This window comes from Battus philenor, unplaced genomic scaffold (genome assembly GCF_028537555.1).
Source record: "Battus philenor isolate CCGP_79_NKW_IND1 unplaced genomic scaffold, ilBatPhil1.0.hap1 SCAF_30, whole genome shotgun sequence".
Classification (NCBI taxonomy): domain Eukaryota; kingdom Metazoa; phylum Arthropoda; class Insecta; order Lepidoptera; family Papilionidae; genus Battus; species Battus philenor.
In genome coordinates this window covers 3541099-3567168 of record NW_027181694.1, presented here as the reverse complement: position 1 = coordinate 3567168, position 26070 = coordinate 3541099, and the positions used below count along the sequence as shown (strand labels likewise).

The 26070-nt window shown below is 37.0% G+C and overlaps 1 protein-coding gene across 1 annotated transcript; it reads left to right on the top strand.

The window, feature by feature from the left end:
- Positions 1-2444: 2444 nt before the first annotated feature.
- LOC137927262 (xaa-Pro aminopeptidase ApepP-like) lies at positions 2445-26070 on the top strand. The gene is made up of 19 exons (XM_068771042.1): positions 2445-2485; positions 3829-3902; positions 5741-5859; positions 6964-7135; positions 8953-9059; positions 10830-10965; positions 12426-12521; positions 14692-14772; positions 15638-15643; positions 15898-16025; positions 16597-16675; positions 17883-17956; positions 19249-19379; positions 20269-20421; positions 20571-20703; positions 21559-21736; positions 22910-23001; positions 23440-23553; positions 25854-26070. Exons 1-19 carry the CDS (start codon positions 2445-2447, stop codon positions 26046-26048), a joined length of 2109 nt encoding a protein of 702 aa, XP_068627143.1. The 3' UTR covers positions 26049-26070.

The following is a 26070-nucleotide window of genomic DNA, read 5'->3' as shown; positions in this document are numbered from 1 at the left end:
TATTAGATTTACATTTGTAATTTACCATTCACGTTATCAACATCAAAAGGTTATCTTTATAACGTTAATATAAAGATATTGTAGTAACAAATTTCTGCAACGAAATATTGATTATACGTAAGTGAATAAAAATGACTTTTGTTTCTCTGTCTGATACTTAAAACTTCAATAACGACGGTATATGGTTTGTATTATAAGGATTATGATAAACTAAAGTAAAGAAGATGCTGCTTATTTTTCATCACCACGTCAGCCGAGAGGCCTTCACCAAAGGTCGCCACGATGACTTGCGCTGTAAGCGTCCTGCAGCATCCCCTGACCTATGGCGTCAGTCCAACTAGGATCTTTATGTCGCGTTTACCGCATCATAGTCTCCAGTCGTGAACCTGGGATGAGAGATGTGCTTCGCCCATAGCAGTTACAGACAAGTAATTCTTCGAACTACGTTGGTGACCTGGGTTCTTCTTTTCATTTCTGATTCTATCTCGATGAAAAAGTAATGTATCATTATCAAGTTAGTAAAAACAGAAAATAGAGCAACCATTTAATGTATGTATATGTGAGTGGCTAAGAGATACAAGAATATGTTGTGAACGGGCGCAAGTCTTCTAGGAATGCCATCAGGTCGTCACCGAAGTCGATTCATCGAGCCCTCTCAGAGCGACACACTAGGCCTGTGACGAATTCTCTGGTCCTTCTAACACACTTGGTTATTATAGCGTTAGCCAACCATTATACCGTACTTATATAAACATTGTTTGTCGTGTAAAGAAATAAATACATTTAAAAACTTTTAAGTTAAACGGTTTTTGATACCCATATTGAGGTGGTTGTGGAAAAATATGTACCTAGTCCGCCATATTGGAACGGGGTCCATCTTGAATTTTAAATTTTGACATAAGCATCGTGTTTTACTAGTGTAGCCCTTTCATTTGATACCCGTATTGAGGGGGTTAAGGAAAAATATGTAATCCGCCATTTTGTATCGGCGGCCATCTTAGATTTATAATGCTATTGATTTTATTATATTGTATTGTCATCTAAATTAAATGTGTGTACCAAATTTCAGATCAATCTGACAACGGGAAGGTGCTTAAATTTCAATTTCTAATTTTGACTCAAACAAATTCCGTACGGGTCAAACTAAATAAAACCGTTTAAAAAGTGCATGTGCGCCGTTGTCACCCATGCTCTTTTTTCCTATATGTTGATGGACTAACATTTAGGAATTACTGAAATATCATCATCATCCACTGCTGGACATGGTTTCCTGCAGAGATTTCCATACGACTGATTAGAAGCGGTGTATCCAGCTTCTTCCGAAGATCTTGACAAGTTCGTTTGCTCATCTTGTGGGTGTCTACTCTAGAGCCTTTTGCCCCAGCGGCAATCAATTCTGTGTGCTAAGTGGCATACCGATTGTAACTTCAGCGTGCCAATTAGCTGGGCTGTGACGGTTATTTTCGTTTGTCAACGATTAAAATATCTTAGCCTGCGAGTGCCAGCCGTCGACACTTCATCACTTCAAGCAAAGAAGAATCATCTTGTTGATAGACAAGAGGCTTCGAATAATGACTAAAGTGTTCGACAACGAGGATATTCTTCCCGAACGTCACGCAGGCCTACCGCGCACTTTGCCAAGTGCAGCTGGACACGGTACTGCTCCAGAAGTTCACGGGACACGGGCGATCCTCAGAGTACCTGCATCGGTTTAAGCCCAAGGAGAGTTCCTCGTACTTCTGTGAACCGGAGGTAGATCAGACCATGCTGCACCTGATCACCGGCTCTACTGCATTTTCGAGGGAAAGAAATGAAATAGAACTTGAGGCAGGGAAAAGATCGAGACTAAAAACGTCACCTCCTGAGTGGGCGACGAAAAGAGTCACCTCCCGTTCCTAAAATTCACCATTAATAGAAGAGGTAACAAGTAGAAATAAAAGAAGATAGAAAAAGAAAAGAAACTTAACAATGTAAATAGTGTTTTAAGGACCTACAATTTAAGAATATAATAAAAAGAAGTAACGAGACAAGTAAGCCTAACAAGTAATGTTAGACATTGTGATAAAAAATAGATCACCGATGAATGAGATTGTGAAAAATGTCAGGAGAGAAAGAAAATATAAAATATAGATATGTCATTAAGGCGCAATTAAAATAAAAAAAAAAAATTCCTAACCTTAGGAAACCTTCAAATTATTTCCTAAATTATACAAGCACAAATAATTATGTTCCGATTCGAAAATACAGTGTTTCATTTCCTTCAGTATAGAGAACCTCTATCTCGACTCATAAGGATCTCTACTCCTAAATATGCATAAAATTATATATGTTAATATGAGGTGAGTATGCCATCGGTATCGAGTTAACCCATACTATATCTGTATAATCCTTTGATAAGTGTTATCATGAAATTTACGTAGCGCCCCGTCAGCTATCATTGCGAAATGGATCTCCGTACTATTGTGTGTGTTTTTATTTGCTTATGGTGAGATTAATTTTGTTACAAAACATATACATTTATATATAGTGTTATAATAAGTGTTTAGATGGGTTAGAATAATTTTTAGTACAATATTTGTCAGACAAAGTATTTCGAATAGTGAAAATTATTGCATATTATAAATATATAGAGCGATTGGTAATAGGTGTAAGATATTTAAAGAGGTGAATGGATAGCTTATTTTTTTGTTAACTAATGGTCAATCCACCATATTTAAAAATCAATAGTTTTAGAAACAATGAACTACATAATGCGTGAAAAATCGTTTTTAGAATTCGCTTATTTACATATTAAAGTTAATTATTGTTTACTACCTGTCTTAGCAGACTTTGTGTTGTCTAATGTTATTGGTTTGTCGAATCAAATAGAAAAAATAAATAATAGTCTTATATTTTAGAGCGATCACTTTAATCATGTGATTGAAAATATATGTTAAAGCTTTTTGCTGAGAGTTGTTTCATCACGATGGGTCAATCATGTCGATTTACCATCCGCCCCAGTGTCGCTAAAGTTATTGGTTATTTAAGTCCAACTTACTAAATACTTGCAACTTCGAAGTTCGTCGGAAGATGCTGGAAGCTGGCTGCTTTCAACTGGATCTATTGAAAACTATGAGGGAAGTCTATATCCAGCTGTTGACGTTCTATGGCTGCAATGATCTTACTCAATATTATACTATCTAGTACTGTATATATGTACATCCTACTGGATGTCATTATTGGATCATTTATGGGGTTCATCTTAAAATAAATCAGGTCATAGGCCTCTCGTAAACATATTTATGGGGGAAACACCAAAATAGCCACAGACAGATTGTCGTTCACAGTGTAGCATTATAGTATGCAGAGGTCGTTACTTCCTGTACGGTAGAAACTTGTTTGTTGGATTTATTCAAGATTGTATTTAGGGAAAGGAACCCGTGACCTTCGACCGCAAGTTTCAGTGCACAACCGCAGAGCCATCACTACAATAACAACTACTAACTAAACTTTGATTTGTTTTTAAATGGGTTTTATTTTAAATCTTTTTGCGTTTGTGTGCAATCTATAATCCAAATATGGGATTTGTCATATTTATATTCCTAGTTCGAGACTATTGTTATTTACAATTACTCATTGTAATTTTAACTGACTTCACTATTAGCTATTAGCTATAGCTAATACTATTAGCTATTATGTCTTACTAGCTATGTTGTCGCTAGAATACGGCGTGCAGTCGTTCCCAGATAATGCGTTTCTTAAAAAGATATAAGAGACGGTCTTATTTCTCCATCGCAGAGGAACTCCAGCTGCGACAGTTCATGTTATGGATGCTTGTTTTTGTTCCAGTGTAACGTCACATTCGGCGATCGCTGATGTGGTCAGCGGGTACGAATGGGCGGAGGATATCGCGCCCGTGTTCTGTATGTATTTATTAATTAAATATATCTATTGGAAGTTATGACCGCTTCAATTTTAAAGTTCTGGAGCATAGATCGTAGAAAGACTTTGGTCCAAGGGTTCTCGAACTGCGGGTGAAGTGATGATGATCATCATATTTACCTCTCTGTCCTCTTTGTCAGTGATTCACAACCTTTTTTTGTTTCTGTATCCATTTATTTAAAATTAATAATTTATAAACGAGTCTGTAATTTCATAAAATCCATGCTAGGTAATTTTAAACAAGTCAAAAATATTCTTGCCAAGTTTTATATCTACACGAGCTATATGAATATTGTAGAGGTATAAGTCAAAATATTAACCCTTAATAGGCTGATTTACGAAAGTGATTTTTTATATTACTGTGTTTGCTTGAGGGTCTAGATGAGGGGAATTTTTTTTTTTAATTTCGTTGGAAAGAATATTGTTCAACAGTAAAATTCGTACAGCCAACCTATATAAAAAAAAAATTAATAGTAATGTGAACATTCGGTTTAAAAGATTGGTATCAAAATTGAAACTCTAGGTTATTAAGGGGTAAAGTTTTTAGTTACAAGGTATAACCCCACCGCAAGATATAGGCCTTCCCCAAAGATCGCCAGGATGAGGAGTATTGTGCTATTCGCGTCCTGCAACTTACTCTATGTTTATCCACTTCATCACCTTCACATTGGAAACATTATGATATACTTCAGTACAGTAATACCCCGCTTTACGCGAGGGATACGTTCCAAAAAATATAACGAGGTTTATGATTAAACATAGTCAAAAATTAAAATTACTATTAAGTTTAAAAATTATTAAAAAAAAATACAAATCATTTTTATCAATCACTTTAATTCTAGGAACACTTTATACAACACATACTCTTATTTTTTTACGGAAAAATACATCTATTGTCTTTTGGGTAACGTTTTGTTTACGTTCTTGTAAAATACGTTCATAACACCCAACACTGTTTTTAATTGTTTGACAGATGTTCAAGTCACCATAGAGAAGTTGATGCAGTGGCGTAGCTGTGGTATTTGGGGCCTGGAGCAGATTGGGGCTTGGTGCCCCCCCCCCCCTCCTAAAGAGTCTAAATAATTTCAAAATTCAGAACAAAATTTAGTTAATTTATATTTTTTTTGGTTCAAAATAATAATAAATATATATTAAATAACATTAGATCTTAATAAAAATTATTGGGAAAATTTAAAAACGAACATTCCTCGCTTTTTGGCCTGCAAAGTCATTAATCACATTTTCAAAATCAATAGTGTCGACTAGTTCATGTTCTATTGACATTATTGCAAGATTATTTAATCTATTTATCATTAAATAATCTTGCAATAATGTAATAATTTATTATTTTGTCATTTAGGGCCCTTTTAAAAAACACTTTATGTGTTTTGTGAATGAAAAGGCTTAAACACTGTGTATATTATAATTTGTAACCGTTTATTTTTTTTAATGTTCATATTATTTAACAACTTTTTTAGAATAAAAATAGTAAAAGTCGATATTCTTTTCATGTTGTTTACTTTAATTTTTGGTTTTCATTTTTCTTTTAACATTTCATTATTCATAATTCAAAAAAAAAACTTCAAAAAAATTATATTTAACTTTGGTGCCCCCCCTACTTGTGGTGCCTGGTGCGGCCGCCCCGCTCGCCACCCCCTAGCTACGCCACTGAGTTGATGACTACATTATATTTACATGCACTCTTTCGCGTAATTCGAGGCATTTGAGCGCGAAATTTGCAATTCGCGTTATAGTGAAACCGTGTATAACGGGGTCGCGTAAAGTGGGGTATTACTGTATACAACATTATACTCCGCAGCGACGGTGCCCCGGAGGTTGAGTCGACAAGCAGCTCAACAGCGACTAGATGCTTTGAAAAGTGTAATGACACAGAGAAGAGTCGACGCTTATATAGTGCCGACATCTGACGCCCACAACGTGAGTCTATCTTTCAATTAAATTCAATTATTTATTTGACAACAGATACATATTACAGGGTCTCAAGTTAGATATACAACGGTTAATCTGTTTTCTGCCCAAAGACGCACAAAATGTAATGAATATCTAATGATATAACAGGTAATACGTGTACAATAAGAAATAAATAGTTAAATGACAATTAAAATCAATAATATTTATGTATATTTACTTATATTATAATTTGGTGTAAATTTATGATAAGTAATGTAAGTCTATGCGGTCCCGGGACCTTGATTTTATCATCAGTCCATTTAATGGAGACACGCCGCGCCCGGCTGGTAGTCGCCAGTCGAAAACCTATCGATCTCCTTCCATTGCACGAGCGATATACCTTTGTTACATATAACATTGTTCGATTTCAGTTAGAATACACAAATTTAAAAATAAAGAGGTTTTCTATACATTACTGTACAATACGGTATACTTTTATGACATAATTGTATTAAAATTACATGGATTCTAAACGGCGCACGAGACGACATACAAGTATAGCTTTACAACGTGAACATGACTTACTCGCAGATGAACAGAAAAACTTAAATTAGTTTAAGATACATCACTGCTTAAACAACTTTGTAAACATTATTTTGATAATTGCAATGAAAAAAACTAACAATAAATACATTTAAAAAACTTTTAAGTTAAACGGTTTTTTGATATCCATATTGTAGTTGTTGTGGAATAATATGTACCTAGTCCGCCATATTGGAACGGCGTCCATCTTGAATTTTAAATTTTGACATAATCATCGTGTTTTACTAGTGTAGCCCTTTTATTTGATACCCATATTGAGGGCGTTAAGGAAAAATATGTAATCCGCCATTTTGTATCGGCGGCCATCTTAGAATTATAATGTTATTAATTTTATTATACTGTATAGTCATCTAAATTAAACGTGTACCAAATTTCAGATCAATCTGACAACGGGAAGGTGCTTAAATTTCAATATCTAATTTAGACGCAAATAAATTCCGTACGGGTCGAACTAAATAAAACCGTTTAAAAATGATCCAAAGAGTACAGTGATAGGAATAAATAAATAAAATATTACTCATTGCTTAGTCCCAGTACATCGCACCGTCGGACGCGCGTCGTGAATGGCTCACCGGCCTCTCAGGCTCTGCGGGTACTGGCTTGGTGACGTCATCCCACGCCCTCGTGTGGACCGACGGAAGGTACTTCACCCAGTTCTACCTGCAAGTGGATACCACCGTCTGGAGCTTGATGCGTCAAGGTAAACATGTCAATACTGCCTCATCATTATCATGCTGGCTGATACATACATGCCTCCCTCAAAGATGGCCATGATGATCGGTCTTAGGAGACCTGCATCCAGCGACTTCCCGTGGTCTTGACTAAGTCGACGGTTCACCTAATAGGAGGCCTACCCACCCCAGGTCTACCAGATCGTGGTCATCATTCAGAACCTTTCGATACCGCCAACAAGTACTGCGTAATATGTCATTACTAAATTGTAACTTCCGATGACATCATTTTCGCCATATTATTATTAATAAAATAAATATAAGAACAAAAACTGCTAGTGACGGAACGCAAAATCATGCGGAAGATTTAGGGACCAGCGAGAAATCAAGATGGATCTTGGAGGCTCCGAAAAAATGCCGAAATTGAGACTTTAGTAGCACAGCTAAATATCATTGGCGAATATAAAGCTCAACGAATCCGCTGGCTTGGTCACTTAGAGCGAATGGGATCGGATCGGAGCGTGAAGGTAGCGTACCTGGAAAAACCTAGGGGTCGAAGACCAGTGGGTAGACCCAGGTATCTCTGGATCGATCGCGTTGAGGCAGACTTGCGCGAATTGAATGTCAACCAATGGCAGACGATGGCGCAAGATAGAAGAAAGTGGAAGTCTCTCGCTTCGAAGGCCAAGACCCACTTTGGGTCACTGAGCCAGCGGAGTAGTAGTAGTAGTAGTATTATTAATAATATATTCACGCCATAATATTCACGGACTATGGGCAGCCAGTCTTCCCGAATACACCTAAATCTTTTTTCACACGATTTTCGAATAATGCGGTTCATCAATAACAGTAAAAAAAACTTTGAGCACTGGTAGCCCGGCTGTAAAAGGCTGATATTTGCGATCGTAAGTCGCGGGTTCTATTCGCGGGATAAAATCTTATAAGTCACACTTTGTGCATTAATTACATAGGATAGGCCACTGCTGTTTTTTGCATGATACAATACCACACTACCATCTCCGTGTCATGAGTATAAGTGTGACGAGTGTTCAGTGCATCGTGCCCCACGAGGGCTTGACGTGAGGCGAATGTCCTGGCGTCGATACAACTTTTTTGATCTCACACATTTTCTAAAATTATGGAAAATGTCCTCAAATTTACCACAAGTCACACATGGTTTTTTTTCATCTACCGTGAATTGAATAAAAAAGCTGCACTCGCCAACTTAATACTTGGTGTCATGCAAAGTTTAGCTAGTATTAGCATATTATCATACAGAGGTGCTATATGCGATCATATTATAACTGTAGATATTTGTATGAAGTATGCAACTAAGTTCTCGCTATTTCATTGATTTAAACGCAACTTAATTGCGCAGAATTACTTCATGTACAGACCGATTGGTGATAGGTATCGCTTTAAGGGGGTAAAGGAATAATTCAGCAAAAAACTTTAAAGCTTTTAGACCTATTGGTAAACCACCTATGTAAAGTTATCATTCTGAAAGATATTACAATAATTTATTTTTTCTATTGGAATTCGACGAGCTAATAACTGAGATATATATCAATAAATAATTAATTTTAATAGTCAAAAACCCAATTTTTTTATAAAAAAAAAAATTACTGTATTATTTATGAAACCATTGATGGATAGGGTGTACCAAACATTGTTTGACAGCAAAAGATCTATACGTTCACCCTTTTAAAGCCTTTACACTTATAATCAATCACCCTGTATATTGTTCAAAGTGTTGTTCGTCGTTAACAACAACTTTTTCCGTAATTCTTTCAGAGCTGAAATACTTAAAAATTCGTTTAAATTAAATCAGTTTATTCTATTTCAGGAACAGACCTGGATATACCAGCATGGTTGGTAGCCAACATGGCTCCAGGCACTGTGGTTGGTATCGACCCTACCACCTACACTCGTAGCGCTTGGAGAACACTGGAGGTGAATTTTTCTCCATTAATAACATTTAGCCTTTTTAAGAAAGCTCAAAATCACCCAGAGAGTAAGAGCAGCTTCACCAATAGAAAGTGGAGATATTCAAAAGAGCTAAGGTTACCGCCGTAGCTCGAAGAATTGCTCGTATGAAATGGCAGAGGACGAAGCACATCGCTCTTGCAACCGGTAGCGGTATAGGCCGATAGGTTTTTTTTTTCTTTATGGCCTCCGCTATTGGGAGCCTCTCGTAGGGGGCTATCTGGTGTGGGACAGGTACTTCTTTACATATATTTAATTTTTTCACAACCTTTTTTATTTTCTCTCTCTTCGTTTATGCATCTTATGATCTTCCATTCGGTATTCATTCCACATTTCTTCTTTTGTTCTCTTTCGCTCTATGACCTTCTGGGCCGATAGGTTCTCGTGTGGTATCAATTACGAGATGGTAGACGTGGCTTTTGTACCCTCCCACTAGGTGGGTGGACGGGACAGTCAAGGTTGCAGTCAGCCGCTGGACGAGCAAAGCGCTATACCGGTCATCGCAGCGATCTTTGGAGCAGGCATATATAACCTAACCTAACAGTGTATTTCTATCGGCTGATGTGGTGAATAACACTGCTATTTACTTGCTAATGAAACTTTTGCGTCGTCGATCTTCCATCTCTTTTACGGAACGCAATAAAGTCTTTTATAAAGTATTTAATGGAATCAGGCGTTACCTCGCGGAAGTACATTCTAAGTAAGAAAAGGACCAATACCCAGTCACCTCCGCGCATGCAGCGGCAGCCGCGCAATAAAGCGCACCGCCCGCCAGCCCGCTGATAAATGCGTATGTGGCAAACAACGCGAATCACACAACCGCCACCGCAAAATTACTCAACACGTGTTTCACCCCTCCACGGGGTATCTTCAGGAGTTATGTTACACCGATTAGTGCCAAACACAGAGTCAGACTCAAAGAGTCAAACACAGAGAGTTTTATAAAGTATTTTATTAGAAGAGATTAGATTTGAGAGACTAGATTTGAGAATACTTTGAAAACCTTAGCATAAAAATTTTAATTATGTGTGTTTATTATCAACACTGTCATTTCAGAGGTAGATCACAACATCCTCTGCTAGACATAGACCTGCCGATTAGATTTCTAATAAGATAGGTCGGTAGCGATCTGCATCTAACGACTTCCGATGACTTTTACCAGACACCAGCAGTCATCTGTTCTGCGCGCTATGTGACCTGTCCACCATCACTTCAACTTGCCAATACGCTGAACTATGTTGGTGGTTTTCGTTTGTCTACTACGGATCTCATCTCTGAGTTGATCTCGTTGAGAAGTCCCGAACACAGCCTTCTTGAACCGGGCGTGGGCCAGACCGTGGCCCACCTTGTGGCCCACTGTCCGGCGTTCGGAAGACTGCGCGCAGATTCCGAATGCCGAAAAGATAGAGGAAAGGAATGTCTCGGCCATCATGCTAGACGAAGGGGAGAGAGAATGCTTCCTCAGCTACTGCAGGAAGGTGGTAATAAATGCAATAAGTAAAAATAAAACGAACACTTTGAACAATAAATAAAGTTGCAAAATAAAATAAATTACTAGAATTAAAAAGTCCCTGTCCCACACGAGATAGGGGAACGAGAGGTCCCCAACAGCGGGGACCATTTAAAAAAAAAAAGAACACAGCCTTCTCCTTGTCTCGTTTTAGCACCGTGAGTTAGCTTCAGTTAAACTTGTGAAAGTAAATGGTATTACCTGAACATCATCTGTTTTGCCAACAGGACGCTCTCGCGCAAGTCAATGTGACGTTGCTTCCTATCTTCGATAACCTAGTGGACGTGGCTCGGAGCAGCATTAGAGATCCGCCGCCACCTCGACCCAATAATTCGTTGCTGCCTCTCACAATCGACTTCACTGGTACTTTCATATTTATGTCTACAATATTTGTTCCGGAAAAAGTATCTATGCATTAAATGTGAAACTGAGATATATTTTTTTAAAGTATGTTTACATTTTACACAAATCACCTATCTAAAGTTATACTGGCTGTATATCTTACGGTAATTGGTGTTCATGATCCTTAAAAATTTTATTCGGTCTATACGATAAAGGAACAAATAGTTCATTGTAGTAAATTCATAATTTTATTTAATTCTTTTTATTGTACACACCTCAAAACAAATAAAGAATACACATATTTTTTATTAGTTTATTTATAATATACTATATAAAATATTAAATTTTATAAAATCGTACAACATTGGACATTGAATACTATTATAATTGGTAAATACAACATTCTTGATAATATTGTTGAAACAGTGCATGAAGATTTTTTTATTACAAAGTTTAAGAATTGTTATAATAAAATTAAAATTTCTTTATTAAAATAGGCAAAGAAAAATAACATATTGTTACAATTAGAGGTAAAATAAAAATATATTCAAAAACGTTGCGGCGAATTTGAAAACTAAAACTATGAAATTAATATTTTTTTCTTTTTTGCGCTTGACTACCAACTCGCCTGATGGAAAGCGATGACGTAGTCGAAGATGAATCGCGCCGACTCAGCAGGAACCTATTCACTTTGACGGTGAAGAGACCTGGATTATATTTCTTGGGAAATAAGGCCGGCAGATCCTTACTTTACTACGTAACAGAAACGTTGAATCGAAATTCTGGGTACGCCACCAAGTGGCAGTAGTGGGTCGACTTTCTACTTGTTTTATAGAAAAACGAGGATAGTAGATTCAAATCGTGACGTTCAGCGCATTTCCCAAAATGATCCTGTAAAAATTTGACAAACTCTCTACTCGCCGGCCGTGTTCAAAGCTGAAAAGTTTCTTTGAAACTAACGCATTCTCTCCAAGGCATTTAACGGTCTGAAGCCCTTGGGCAGCGACTTGAAATAAAATAATGTAGCAACTAATATATAATTGAGCATTCCAAATTGTATTGTTAATATGTATAAATATTAGCTGTATTTAGCCATAAGAGAAAATTGTGTGAGAAAAATTGGAAAAAAATTATAAAACGCTGTCGTGCCTCGCAGCTGGGAGAAGAAAGATCCGTATCAAATAGCGGCAACCTTCTCCCAACTGTCTGGGTTTAGTTTAAGCGAAAAATAAATATTGTAAAAAAAAAACGCTAGCAATACAAATTAGAATTAATAAAAATAACTTATTTTCTCCTACAAGTCAAATAGAACACCACTCTACAGAGTCAAGAGTTTCGAGTCATCTAAAAGGTAACAGCATTATTTCACACATGAGCTGATCTGTGTTTGATACAGTGTAAGCAACTGATGTGATATATCGTCTGGCCCTTTAAATGTGAAATATTAAAAAATCATTAATATTTACGTTTCATATCTGTAGGTAGAAGATCGGCTGATAAGATATCAGAGCTGATGTCGCAGATCAGGTCTCGCGGGGCCTCCGCCCTGGTCCTAACTGCTTTGGATGATATCGCATGTAAGTTATGTAATTATCTAATGGATTCAGGCGTTATTTTGCGGAAGTTCATCCTGAGTAAGAAAAGGACCAATATATAGCTACTTCCGCCAATGCAGCAGTAGTCTGTTTGTTTGGCGCTAATCGGTGTAACATTACTTCTGAGGATGGCCCGTGAAGCAGTAAAACACGTGTTGAGTGAATTAACGGTGGTAGTTGTGTAATTCGCATTGTTTGCCGCACGCGCATTTATCAGCGGGCTGACGAACGGTACATTTTATTGCACGACTACTGCTGCATTGGCGGAAGTAGCTATATTTTGGTCTTTTTCTTAGTTTTATAATTATATTGTCTAATCGTAAAATATGTTAACACGATAAATCTTATTTTTTTGACATTAGACATTAATCGCTAAAATGTATTTAACGTTATAGATTAACTAGGTGACCCGGTAAATATAAATTTGCCGTATATTTAAAAAAAAAACAATATAGTAATTTACTGAGTACGGGGAAGTGGTCTGCGTTACGACTTCAATCATTATAATTTAAATAAGATCACTCAAGGAAATGAACGTGAAAACTTGTATCGGTATTTATAAATACAGGAATAAAAAAAAACTGCACTGCGAATTAATGATAAATCTACGTAGCGGGGATAACTGATCCATACATAAACAATCAGTTATCGATTAATGACAGTTAAAATGATTACACTACTAAAATCATAGTTTTCGTAGTCGTTTCAGCCCACGGACGCTCACTGCAAGGCATATGTCTCCCTCACAGATATTTATAAAGGGATATACTATAATCACAACACTTGGCTGGCTGGTTGGTGATCGTTATATAGTATTATGGAGGACGCTGGTCCATTCTCTGGATGTCCTATATAATTAATGTACAAAGTGTGAATTATTTACAAGACTGCATACTGGGGATCGAACCCGCGACCTACTTTTGCAAATCTCAGTCCTCTACCGTTGGTCGCGAAAAAAAAAGAAGCGCTGCTCCTTCATTTTGAGCTAGAATAGAATAGAACTAGATTTAATTACAATATTTTAAACTATGAGGCCATCAATGAATAGAATCACACACTCTCTTTATAGGAAAATTGTTCTCTATCAATCTCATGGGTTGTTTAAAAACTTCAAATTATCACGGCGTTTAGATCATGTTATATTCTCTAAAAGTGAAATGCGAAAGTTTCCTTGCCAGCCCCGCATGGGGGAAACGAATGGGAATAAATGTTTGTTGAAATCATCAAAATTATGACATATGTATAAAAATATTACATTGACTATTTCCTCTGACAAAGCAGAAACAGATACATAGCCATACCTAGCAATATAGTCTATACTGATCTATCGACGCTACCTTCAGTCAGTCCTCAGATTTTGAGATTATGATACCTTTATAATGTGTACGTGCGTGAATTAGTGTGCTGTCAAATGTGTGTCAATGTGTGCCTATCAAAATAAATAACAATTCTTCGTTATGATAGTGATATCTTCGCCATCTTTTCAGGCTAAGTACGTCCACAGCTGGGCACAGGCCTCCCCACAGATTTTAATAGAACCGGTCTACTGACTCGTCTACTGACCATCTTAAATAGGTCGTCTGACGACTTTGTGAGTAGATGTCCTGCATTGGCATTCTGTGGTCTACACTCCTAAACCTAGAGCTCCTTAAGCTATCTGATCAGCGTGCTATGTGGCTTGCATGTTTATTTATCGATGAGGGATAAATTCATCTAAAACTAAAACATCTTTTCCTGTCCAAAGCGCACTGCTTTGAAATATAATTCTCTACGAAATTAGAGAACTAGCAAACCGTTATATGTTCAAAAGAGAAATACATAAAAGAATATACATGTAATTTATGTATATAAAATATAGTTCTACTTAGGTTTGTGTTTATTAATTATTATATTATACGTATAGTATTTACCTCGTATACATGATGGGTATAGAATGGAAATTTATAAGGGATTAATTCTGCCATTACACAAAGTATGAAACAATAATGTAATATTATGCTTTTGTCCATTAGTTCTATTAACTATTGCTGTACAAATTGCGTGGAATGTGTTGTTTACTATAGAAGCAATCTGTGTTGTATTATGGTGGGTAGGAAAACTAGTTAAAAAAAGTTATATTACGATTTATTGATTTGATTTTTAATGTTTTCAGATACACTTAACATACGAGGGTCGGACATACCGTACAATCCGGTGTTCTTTGCATATCTCGTGCTCAGAGTTGAACAGGTGGGTTTATTGTGGTCACAAGCTGCAATTTTTATTTGAAATTCATTGTCGAAATTTTAGCATGTCATAAAAAATATCGGGTTTTTAATGTGGTGCAGTAGTGTTTGTCAAATGTTATTTTCATTTTTTTTGTTTCATTAATAAACAAAAATGTATGTAAGTATATATTTTGGGTGGACGTGTTGGAATGGTTAGCAATAATAAGACATTGGGGATATTTGAACTAACTTTAATGAGCAGGTCAATGTTTCCACCTCTCCATTATTACGAATTAACCAACATACTCACTCAAATCACTCATCTACTACGTAAATTCACATATAACTTACGCGTTCGCTAAGCAAAAAAAAATCACTAACGTAATCGGTCACGTGACTTTGAGTGGTAGTGGGGGAGGAAGCATATAAATGGCAGAGCGGTGACCTCATTCTAGTTAACGGACCCTTCCGCTCCGTGAACTCAGTACCGATGAAGCTGTAAAAGCCTTAGGGCTAACAGCATTAACATCTTCAGAAACAATACAATACACGGAGCTCAAGCGGTGTTTGGCACTGGTCGGTCTAACATCTCCTGAGGATGCCCCATGGAGGGGTGAAACACGTGTAGAGTAGATTAACGGAAGTTGTTGTGTTTCGCATTGTTTGCCGCACGCGCATTTATCAGCGAACTGGCGGGCGGTGCACTTCATTGCATGACTACTGCTGCATAGCGGAAGTAGCTATATATTAGTTCCTTTCATAGTTAGGATGGACTTCCGCGAGGTAACGCCTGATTCTATTAGATACAATATATCTATGTTATTAAATAAAAATAAATATTACTAAGGATTTTTCAGTAGAAATTACCAAAACACAAATTATTTTAACAAGCACCCGGTCAGGAACAAAACATAAAATTTTAATTTCAACTTTTTTCGTAACAGACTTGCATGTAGCCCTTTCATTCTTATACCATTAATCGTTTGCGCGAAGGAGTAAGGAATATATTAATATTGAACTATGCCAGGAAATAAACAAGATGATCGCGTCTGTGGCACTTCCTATCCTCCTGTAATGGAACTTTCCTAATTTGTATTATTGAATAAGTACGATCACATAACTCAGCTCAAAGCGCTTTCAGAATGTCTCAGACGAGGTGGTGTTGTTCTGGGGCGATGGGTCCCTGGCCATGGACATCATCCAGCATCTGGCTTCCGAGGGCACTGAAGTCACGGCGAAACCATATCAGCAGATATTTGAGTATTTGAGAAACATGACAGTGAGTATACATTTTAATGAAATACATCGCTTATTACGAATTCAAAATTAGAACACAGAGTTTAGCCGTTAGAAAATCTGCTTACATATGATGCATCGAAGACATTAGCTATATTGGTAAGCTCGCAGTAGCTTATTGAGCCCAGAAGAGGGCAGGGTCCTAAATGAGATCAAATCAGGAATGAGGATATCTTCGGACGCACGAAAGTAACGGAGGTAGCCTAGCAGATTGGCAAGTTGTAGTGGCTGTTGAAAGGCTGCTGGCAGGTCTTAATGTTCTGCAGGTGATCACGAACCGGCAAACGCGTCGTACATTGGCCACTGAAAAAGAGGGCGCCGCTTCCAACTGGTATTAATAATAAAGAAGAAATGGAAGCCTATGACCAGATGTGGACTTTCTATATCTGAAAAGATGATGTAGATTTTCTTTCCTTCTTTTTTTCTAGTCTTTAATTTGGAGTGAAGGAAAATGACGTTTATACTTATTAAATATTTCATTTATTCTTAGAGATTCCTACATCTGGGTATTCAACAATTAAGATTATTTCATGTAACTTACCCGGTTCTTACAGGACGAGCTACCATCGGGCAGCACGATCTGGCTGTCGCAGGATGGCAGCCATGCTGTACATCTGGCAGTTGAAGCTGTGAGTGACTGTTTATTTATTTAAGCACTTTTTTACAATGTATAACGCACGCAATGGCATTCAAATAACTATTTGGTCGGCGCATAGATAAATTAATGATAGTAGGTGAAATAGGAAATAAGACAAATTTATAAGAGACAAAAAAATCAAAAATGTAGAGGTAAAAATAAGCAAGAAATGGTTTGTATGTATAATGTTGGGATCGACCTGCAGATATGTTCTAAGGTATTGTATCCATAGTCCAATTCCTACGAAGATGAATAAAATATCAATGCGCTATGATTAATAACCCATTGAAGAAAACAGTTTATTTTGAATAACGAATAAACAATTAGGTACCAAAAATATTATTGTCAAATTTCTTTTAAACAAGAACAAAAGGGATGTGCTTATGTGATATGATTTTTTTATTAAATCATTCTTTTATGTAAGGCGATAAAAGCTCTTGGAAAATATTCTTCTCATTTGTTGTCAATTAATGTACGATATATCTTATCCAAAAATCAATGTTTTGAGAGGTATCAAAGATATAGTCCTATTTTAAGAAAAACTTAGCTTATGAGAAAAAATACTAACTAAAAAATGTTTGCCTTTTCTTAAATGTTCAAACATTTTTGTATTGTTAAATAAATGATTAGTTTGAGAGGTGGTCGTTAGTACAGGCCCCTCGTCCCGTAATAGATAATTCGATGTAAAGAAAAACACTTTCCTGATGGTTAAACTTATATTATAATATCACAGAACAATAAATCTCAATCTGAGTGACGTGAAGAGAGAGCGAGTTGTATCGAGTGTAAGAAGGGGCATGCAAAAACAGATGCGTTCATAGATAATAAATTTGGGTGCGTTCTAACGAACGCCACAAGTTGTTATTACCTTGTTAATTATAATCACTTCGGAAATCGTTAGAGAAGAAATGAAATGGAAGAAATTCTCTATTTAGAATGATTGGGGGCTGTCTACTTCTATACCATACGTGCCGACTTTTTTTCCGACAAGGTAGGTTAGTTTTCGAAAAGCTGTGAAATTGTTTTGAACGATGCCTGTTTAAAGAAAGCAGCGTCGAAGACCCAAGCACAAGTTTCAGAACGACCAGCGTCTGAATGTGCCGGAAGTGATTTGTAGGTGGCAGCTCGTACAATCACTAAATTTGTGTGTTTAGCTGCAGAATCAAAAACTAATCAAGTGTAAACACATCACATTGCAGGAAGGCGCTATAAACACGTTGTCCACACTGTCGCCAGTCGCGCTTATGAAATGTGTCAAGAACAATGTCGAATTACAGGTAAGCTGTTATACATTACCTCGTATTATGAACCAAAAAGGATGTTGAACCAGTGGTAAATGATGAGCCATGTTTCTATTAATATTCACAACTTAAAATAGATATGTAAATATTTCTTTGATACCGTAATAGCATAGAATTATAGTAAACATGTCCTAAAACAAAGCAGAGAAATGTAAAGAGTAATAATCAATTAAAATATTTCTACACTAGAAAAAGACGCGTGTCGCAGTAGTGATATAGGCATGAGCTTTGGTACATGTTTATTAATTGAATTATTATTAACTTGAGATCATTTATAGGAATACCGTGTTGTAAAAAGAAGAATACAAGAATAATGCAATTCGAATAATTTGTCCAACTGCAACTATTTGTTTTTTTACAGTAAATAAGATTTGCACCATATTTCTACGCTAGATGGTGATCATATTTCATTTACGGCCGCTCTTGGATAATTTGCTAGAGCTTTTGTGGGCAAGTTATAGTCGGTATCGGACTACTTTTATCTAGGAAAGTTATTGCAGTTATCATCTTATGTATATTAGAAACAAGAAGGCAAATCTCTTAAATCATCGATTAGTGGAATGACTTAATATACTCGTAATTATTTCAAAATAAAATATAACAATTATTTCAATATTTTTGTTTTTCGTATGTTCATTTAGAAGTATCTAATAGAATCAGGCGCTACCTCGCGGGAGTCCATTCTAACTAAGAAAGGGACTAATATATAGCTACTTTCGCTATGCAGCAGTAGTCGTGCAATTAACCGCCCGCTAGCCCGCTGATAAATGCGCGTGCGGCAAACAATGCGAAACAACTACCACCGTTAACCTATAGCGTAAGTTGCTATATATTAGTACATTTCTTAATCCATTTAGAAGGTTATCAGAGTGACCATGGAACTATTATTATGTTCATTATGTCAGCCAATAAACGTCCACTGCAAGGCCTATGCCTGCTTCAAAGATAGTCACAATGACCGGTCTTGCCCTGCCCATATCGGTTCACCTGGTGGAAGGCCTACCCATGCCGCCTACCAGCTCGTGGTCGTTCCCTTCGGCCTCAACAGCCTTCAGAGGAACGATTCTTTAAGTTACGTTGTGACCTTGGTTGGTGAACTTAGTCCTTGGGATCTCCTTATTTCTAATTTGATCTTGCAGCAATGCTCCAACTTTCTAGGTCATCTTAAACATTCTTACAAAGGCAAATCACACACCCATTGGTCACTACATAGTACCAAGTTACACCAAGTTACACCAAGTTACAGAATTTTCCTTTTTTTTCTCCAGGGTTTTCGTTCAGCACATGTCAAAGATGGCATAGCAGTTGTAAGATTCCTTCGCTGGGTTCATGAGATGGTCGCGTCGGGCGCCAACGTGACCGAGATCAACGTGTCTGATAAACTTGAAGAGTTCCGCAGGTATGCGTCCAGCATAACTAGGGATATACAATTAACTACAAAATGAATAGCCTTGGTTATGTCACGCCTTCTAGTTCATAAAAGAAAGTCAAATAATGTCTATTTGGTTATTAACTTATCTATGTTAGTTCATAGCTGCTCGATCAAACAGCGAACAAGTCTTATCATAAATACACTGAGGAGTTCTGTGTCCAACAATGCAAATCCTATGACTAAAATAATGATGATTATAATCAAAAATATTAAGTGTGCAGGTCTTTAACGGTCAAATTTAGTAAAAAAAACACCAGGATCACTATGTAAAGGAAATGTGTATAATAAGATAATGTTTTTTTAATGTAAACACTAACTAGACTGGAATATATAAGATATAAGCCTTGGAAACTAGAAATTTGATAGAAATATTCCTTTCAGCTAAGAACGGATTTTATGAAATTGGACTAACCCTATTGATTTAAGGAGCATTCATAAAGTTCATGGAGTTACACACTAGGTCAAACGTTTATCAACTGTAGCCAAGATGTTAGATCTCCAAACACTTATTACTTTGCGGTACTTGACCACAGTAGAGACTAAAAGTATGCGGGTGCCCTGTGACGAACAAGATGGCTATAAAATAAAAGATTTGGATTAGGCACTGGAGCGTGTATTGCGTTGGATGGTTCAATACGAAAAGGGGATAATTCTACATTACATATCAATTTAACAGCACTGCATATGTGTCACTTGCAATTGCGTGATCGAAATTATAACTATTACAAATTGTTTGTTTATTAGAAGTCGTTATTAGCTTATTATTTAACTGGTTCCCTAGATGGCGCTGATGAGCGCTTTTTGATACATTACTGTTGATAACCACAGAAAGAAAAGCGTATTTTTTTTCTTTCAGAGACGAACAGCATTTCGTAGGTCCCTCATTCCCCACAATCGCTGGTGCGGGAGAGAACGGAGCCATCATTCACTACAAGCCCTCGCGTGAGGGAGAGCAGAGAGTCATCAAACCAGACGACATGTTGTTGGTCGACTCGGGAGCTCAGTACAAGTAAAATATTCTTAAGTTCTCTTACTTATTATTTCTGCTTTATTGAAACCTTAATAAGTCATTATTTATTGATTAATTATGGAAGCCCCAACCGAATAAATAAAAGATTGTTGATTGTTTTTCGTAGTAATTTTTTATTATGTTTCCAGGGATGGCACAACCGACATCACACGAACGAGACATATGAGCTCGTCTCCAACTCCTGAGCAGAGACTAGCGTTCACAAGAGTTCTGAAGGGTCAGATACTCCTAGGTACAGCAGTGTTCCCAAAAGGCTCGACGGTAAGCAAATATTTAAAGCTAACCTGGGTATGATTTTCCTTCCAAATTTTTTTCTTCATCAGGTGCGTACGGTACATAAGTTCCAATATTCCTTTACATCGCAATTATATTTTTGTTTACTTAACATTTTTCGGAGGTATACGTGAGTTAATTGAAAAAAAAGCCTTTAGGTAATTCACATTTTATGCATTAAGTTTGTAGGATTGCCACTGCTCACAAATAAGTTTCCAGAGGATATACATACATATATGTCAATCAACATAAGTTTAACAAAACATATATAAACATAAACTTTTACCTTTCTCTGGGCTCCATATTATCAGTAGTGTGAGAGATTCAAAAGTAATTAATAAGCCTTGAAAATTAATTGCTACTGTAATAAAGATATTGTTAAAGTGACCACAAAAAAAATCCGTCTGAGCGTGTGCACTTCCCACATCAGTGTGTTTTGGACCTTGAAGGATGCCATCATAGGAGAGTTTAACCTTATTCTGGGTCCGCATGACATGACAGTAGACCCCCGTTGGCAGGACAAAAAAAATTATGGTCACAATTTCCAGGTTCACCTTTCTTAGGTGCACATTTTCGCAAAGGTTCCGAAAATTTATCTGCTTTCGATAGATCAAAACTTAAATGTTGGCTTCACTTCATATATAAATGTAGGTAGGTAATATTTTGATAAGCGCAGCGACACAAACTGAAATATCTGCAACGTTTTTCCAAAAAGTCTAGGAATATGATAGAAATGTTGGTGCAGGTGTCCACTGCAACCATACACATTTTGAAACTGATATATAAGAAAACAAGTCGGGGACCCTCTGGAATTATTGATCATATGTAGTATATTGTCATCAGGGAAACGTCCTTGAGACGCTCGCGCGCAAGGCGTTGTGGGATGTGGGGCTGAACTACGCGCATGGAACTGGGCACGGCGTGGGACACTACCTCAACGTGCACGAGGGTCCGTCGGGGATTGGAGCCGTCCGCATGGCGTCCGACCCTGGGATAGTGCCCGGAATGATTTTCAGCAATGGTTAGTTTGCTATAGCTCACACATAAGTTTGCACACGTTTAGCAGATGGAGGTGAGTTGCACCACGTGCACATAATTCATCCTTCTTAATAAAAATGATAGTCAGGGTGATCGATGTGGTGTGTATTATATATGCTTTAATGGAATCAGGCGTAACCTTGCGGAAGTCCATCCTAAGTAAGAAAAGGACCAATATTTAGCCACTTCCGCGCATGCAGTGGTAGTCGTGCAACAAAGTGCACCGCCCGCCGGCCCGCTGTCAAATGCGCATGCGGCAAACAATGTGAACTACACAACTGCCACCGTCAAATCACTCAACACGTGTTTCACCCCTCCACGGGGCATCTTCAGGAGTTATGTTACACCGATTAGTGCCAAACACAGACTCTGTGTGTGAGAGTGATTGTGTGTGCGGAAGTGGCTAAATATTGGTCCTTTTCTTACTTATTATATATGCATAAACTATTTAAAATTGCGACGCAAATGCATGGCATATCACTTTATATCGGCGTTCGAATTTAAATTCGTGAAACGGTCAAGAATTTTATAATAAAAAGTATTATGGCATGTATTTCGGACAATTGTTACGTGAACTATATAGAATAACATTCTTTATCTATGAAGAAGGGCGTAAAACTGAAAGAAGAAAAAAGAAACGTGCACGAAGTCGAAATAAAATATAGAAAATTGATTGCAATGTTAATGGTTTGCGTTTTAAGACCAAAGTCACTTTTATTTTTGGATACTATTATTCAAATTTTTTCATTCTTATTATACAGGTGATTGATTATAGCCGTAAAATATACAAAGAGGTGAATATATAACACATTAGCTATTAAATACCTTGTCTGAAAATCAATGGTTTCCGAAATAATAAACATGCTAATGATGGCACAGTAAAAAAGCGTTTTAAAAATTCAAGAAAAGAAATTATTAGTGCGTCTTATTCCACTACAGTTACAGAATGATCACTTCATATTGGATGCTTCTTATTAGTGTAAAAAGTTTTAAAACTTTTGCTGTATGTCGAAATGCTGTAACTTCGTACGGCGCCGATAGATGTTGGGTATTGTATATATATATATGTATCAGTGATACCTATATCCATCAGGTCTATTGGATTGAATAGATGTAGTTTCTTACATATAGCATTGATTTTATACTTTGGTTTCAGAACCTGGTTATTATGCGGTGGGACAGTACGGCATCAGACACGAGGATCTGGTGGAAGTAATTGACATAAACAGAGAAGCTGATCATATATTTGTAAGATTTTTTATATATATACATACAAATACTGTTGCGATACATGACAGGTCGTCAAATATTTCTAAAGGCGATCAAAGTCTTACAAAGTCTGTAAATCAAGCAGACAGAATATTGGTGAAAGAATCCATCCAGTTGTAAAAAAATGCTCAGTAAAATCAACGACCATGAATGTTAGGTTTATGGTATTTAATGGTTTCATTGAAATTTCTGGAAAACAAAAAGGGGGGTAAAAAGGCAAGCGAAGTTAAAGTCGAAAAAAGATTCTCAGAGTTTCCAAGGCATAGCCGAACTTCGGGCCAAAACAAACAGTCAGTGAGCTATCTGGAAAGAATAAAGAAGTAAAGTGAACTAGTGAAAAAAGCGAATAGGAGAAGTGTTAGTGCAGGGGAACTCTTCGAGGGAGCGTCGAAAATCACTTCACTTTTTATTTTTCAGGCAAAAGGCATGGTTGGTAACTTCAGTGGTGTGGGTGCTGTTGGTTTCTATACCATCTCCCTAGCACCCCACCAGACGGCGTGCCTAGATGTCAGCTTACTGAACGATCATGAGGTAATTATTTATTTCACAATTTTCATTTTTCAATTTCATGAGGTAATTATTTATTGCACATGTTTGATATCTGTAAAAAAAATTATAACTGTGTAATCTATATGTATGTAATATAATATACCTAGGTGAATCAAAAAATTCTTGGAATCAATATTAAAAAACGCAAAGATTTAAAAAATAATATTTTATTTTTCTACATAATCTCCCTCCAATACAATGCATTTAGAATAACGCGTTTCTAACTTCCTTATTCCTTGTGAAAAAAAATTATTTTCTTGACTCTCGAAAAAGTCCTCTACGGCAGCTATAACCGCGTCATTATCGTGAAATTTTGTTCCACGAATTTCCTCTTTTAATTTTGGAAATAAGTGAAAATCACTTGGGGCTAAGTCCGGAGAATATGGTGGGTGGTCAAGGAGATTGAAGCCAGTACAGCGGATTGCGTTGAGCGCAACTTCCGATCGATGAGCAGGAGCGTTATCTTGAAGGAACAACACGCCCAACGACAGTTTTCCACGACGTTTTTCTTTAATCGCTTCACGCACTTTCGGGATTAAATTTGCATAATAGGGTCCAGTAATCGTCTGGCCTTTTGGCATGTAATCAATAAAAAGGATTCCTTCACTATCCCAGAACACAGAGGCCATAACTTTGCCAGCGGTAGGAGCAACTCGAAATTTCTTAACGGATGGAGAGGATGGTCGTTTCCAAGACATGCTTTGTCTTTTAGTTTCAGGATCAAAATGGTGGACCCACGTTTCATCCATGGTGACAAGACGACGGCAAAAATTATCCAAATCACGCAGGAACATTTCGAGATTACGCTTGGAAATTTCCAAACGTCGCTTTTTGTTTTCGTCGGTTAACATTCGTGGCACCCATCTTGCAGACACTTTTTTGAACCCCAGTGAATCAATTAAAATGGATTGAACGCTACCAAAAGATATCTTTAGGATCTCAGCTATATGTTTTATAGTCATTCTTCTGTCTTCCAAAACCAGATTCTCAACCTTTTTACATTTTCTTCTGTAACGGAGGTTGAAGGCCGCCCAGAACGCGGGTCATCTTTACAGCTTGATCTACCTCTTTTAAATTCAGCCACCCATTACGCAACCGTAGAATAGGGTACAGCATCACCCCCTAATGTCTGCTGAATGTCCAAAAAAATTTCCTTCGTAGACATTTTTTTCAAACTGAGATATTTTATCACCGCACGTAACTCACTTTTATCCATAATTTTGACTTTTTAGCAACTCGTTGCACAAAAAAATTTATTACATGCGAACGAACTGACAAAAACAAGTGACAGTCTGCATAAATATAGTGTGATAGACACTCTTTAATTTGAATATCGAACTTGATCCAAAAAGGTTTCATATATATGCACTTCTAAGAACTTTTTGATTCACCCTCGTATATCGAATTCGAGTGCCGGTCTGGCGTTAAAATCAGGAAGGAGTCAATAGCCTCCCTGATAGGCGAATAGGATACTAGGGAAGAATTCCTCTCATACTGCAAGGAAATAATTAAAAAAGTAATACAAAAAAATAAAAATTAAAAGAAAATAAGAAAAGTTTTAAATAGACAATAAGAAAAAATGTGATAAAATGTAACTCAAAATGTGGTATAAAATGTGATAAAAACGTAAACGAAAAGAAATAAAGATAAAATGTAACATGTAATGAGGGAGGAATGAAAGGTCACAGAGTAAAAGGGAAAGATAGCAGAAATGTGGCATGAAAGAATAGATTGAAAGAATATGTGAAGAACGAAAAGAGAGAATGGAAATAATAAATAACTATGTGAAAAAATAAATTGCCCGTAAAGTCCCTGTCCCACCAAAGATAGGGGTACGAGAGGCCCCCAATAGCGGGGGCCATATAAAAAAAATTTAGTATATAAAGTAATGTAACTCTATTAATGATATATTTTATTTAAATTACTATTATATGAAATATCACTGCTTACACGGGGGCAGAACATGCGCTTCTACGCGGTGTGCGAAACAGATGGCCACTGGGACCACCCCTGGTTCAAAGTGGAGAGTGGAGGTCATAGATTAGCAGGCACAGCGTGAGATGTTTATTTCAAAATAACGACAGACGACCACGTTAAGTGCCTTGGAAGATTCTGGCTGCTTCCAACCGATCTTATTGAAAATCTTTCTGGGTTGCCTATACCAGCAGTGGGCATCCTACAGCTGAAATAATGATTGCAGTTGGAGTATATAGGCTGTGTTGATAAGATTAACAAATATTTATTCTGACGTTTCAATCTAATAAAATTAACATTTCTTTCAGATCGAATACCTCAACGATTACCATGCTCGTGTGTTAGCGTCTCTTGGTCCCATTCTTCTACGAAGAAATCTGACAGAAGACTACGAATTTCTGCAAAAAGAATGCGCGCCAATTTACCGAAGTGCCGCCATATTGGCCAAATCGACACCATTGTTGTCGCTAGTGGGAGTTTTTAGTCTATGGTTATCTAAGTAGGACATATGTTCCCACAGTTATA

Coding starts and splice junctions, on each gene's coding strand:
- LOC137927262 (XM_068771042.1), top strand. CDS start 2,445: ATGGATCTCCGTACTATTGTGTGTGTTTTTATTTGCTTATG. Junction 9,060..10,829: donor GCGCTTGGAGAACACTGGAG/GTGAATTTTTCT, acceptor TTTTGCCAACAG/GACGCTCTCGCGCAAGTCAA. Junction 19,380..20,268: donor AAACTTGAAGAGTTCCGCAG/GTATGCGTCCAG, acceptor TTTTTCTTTCAG/AGACGAACAGCATTTCGTAG.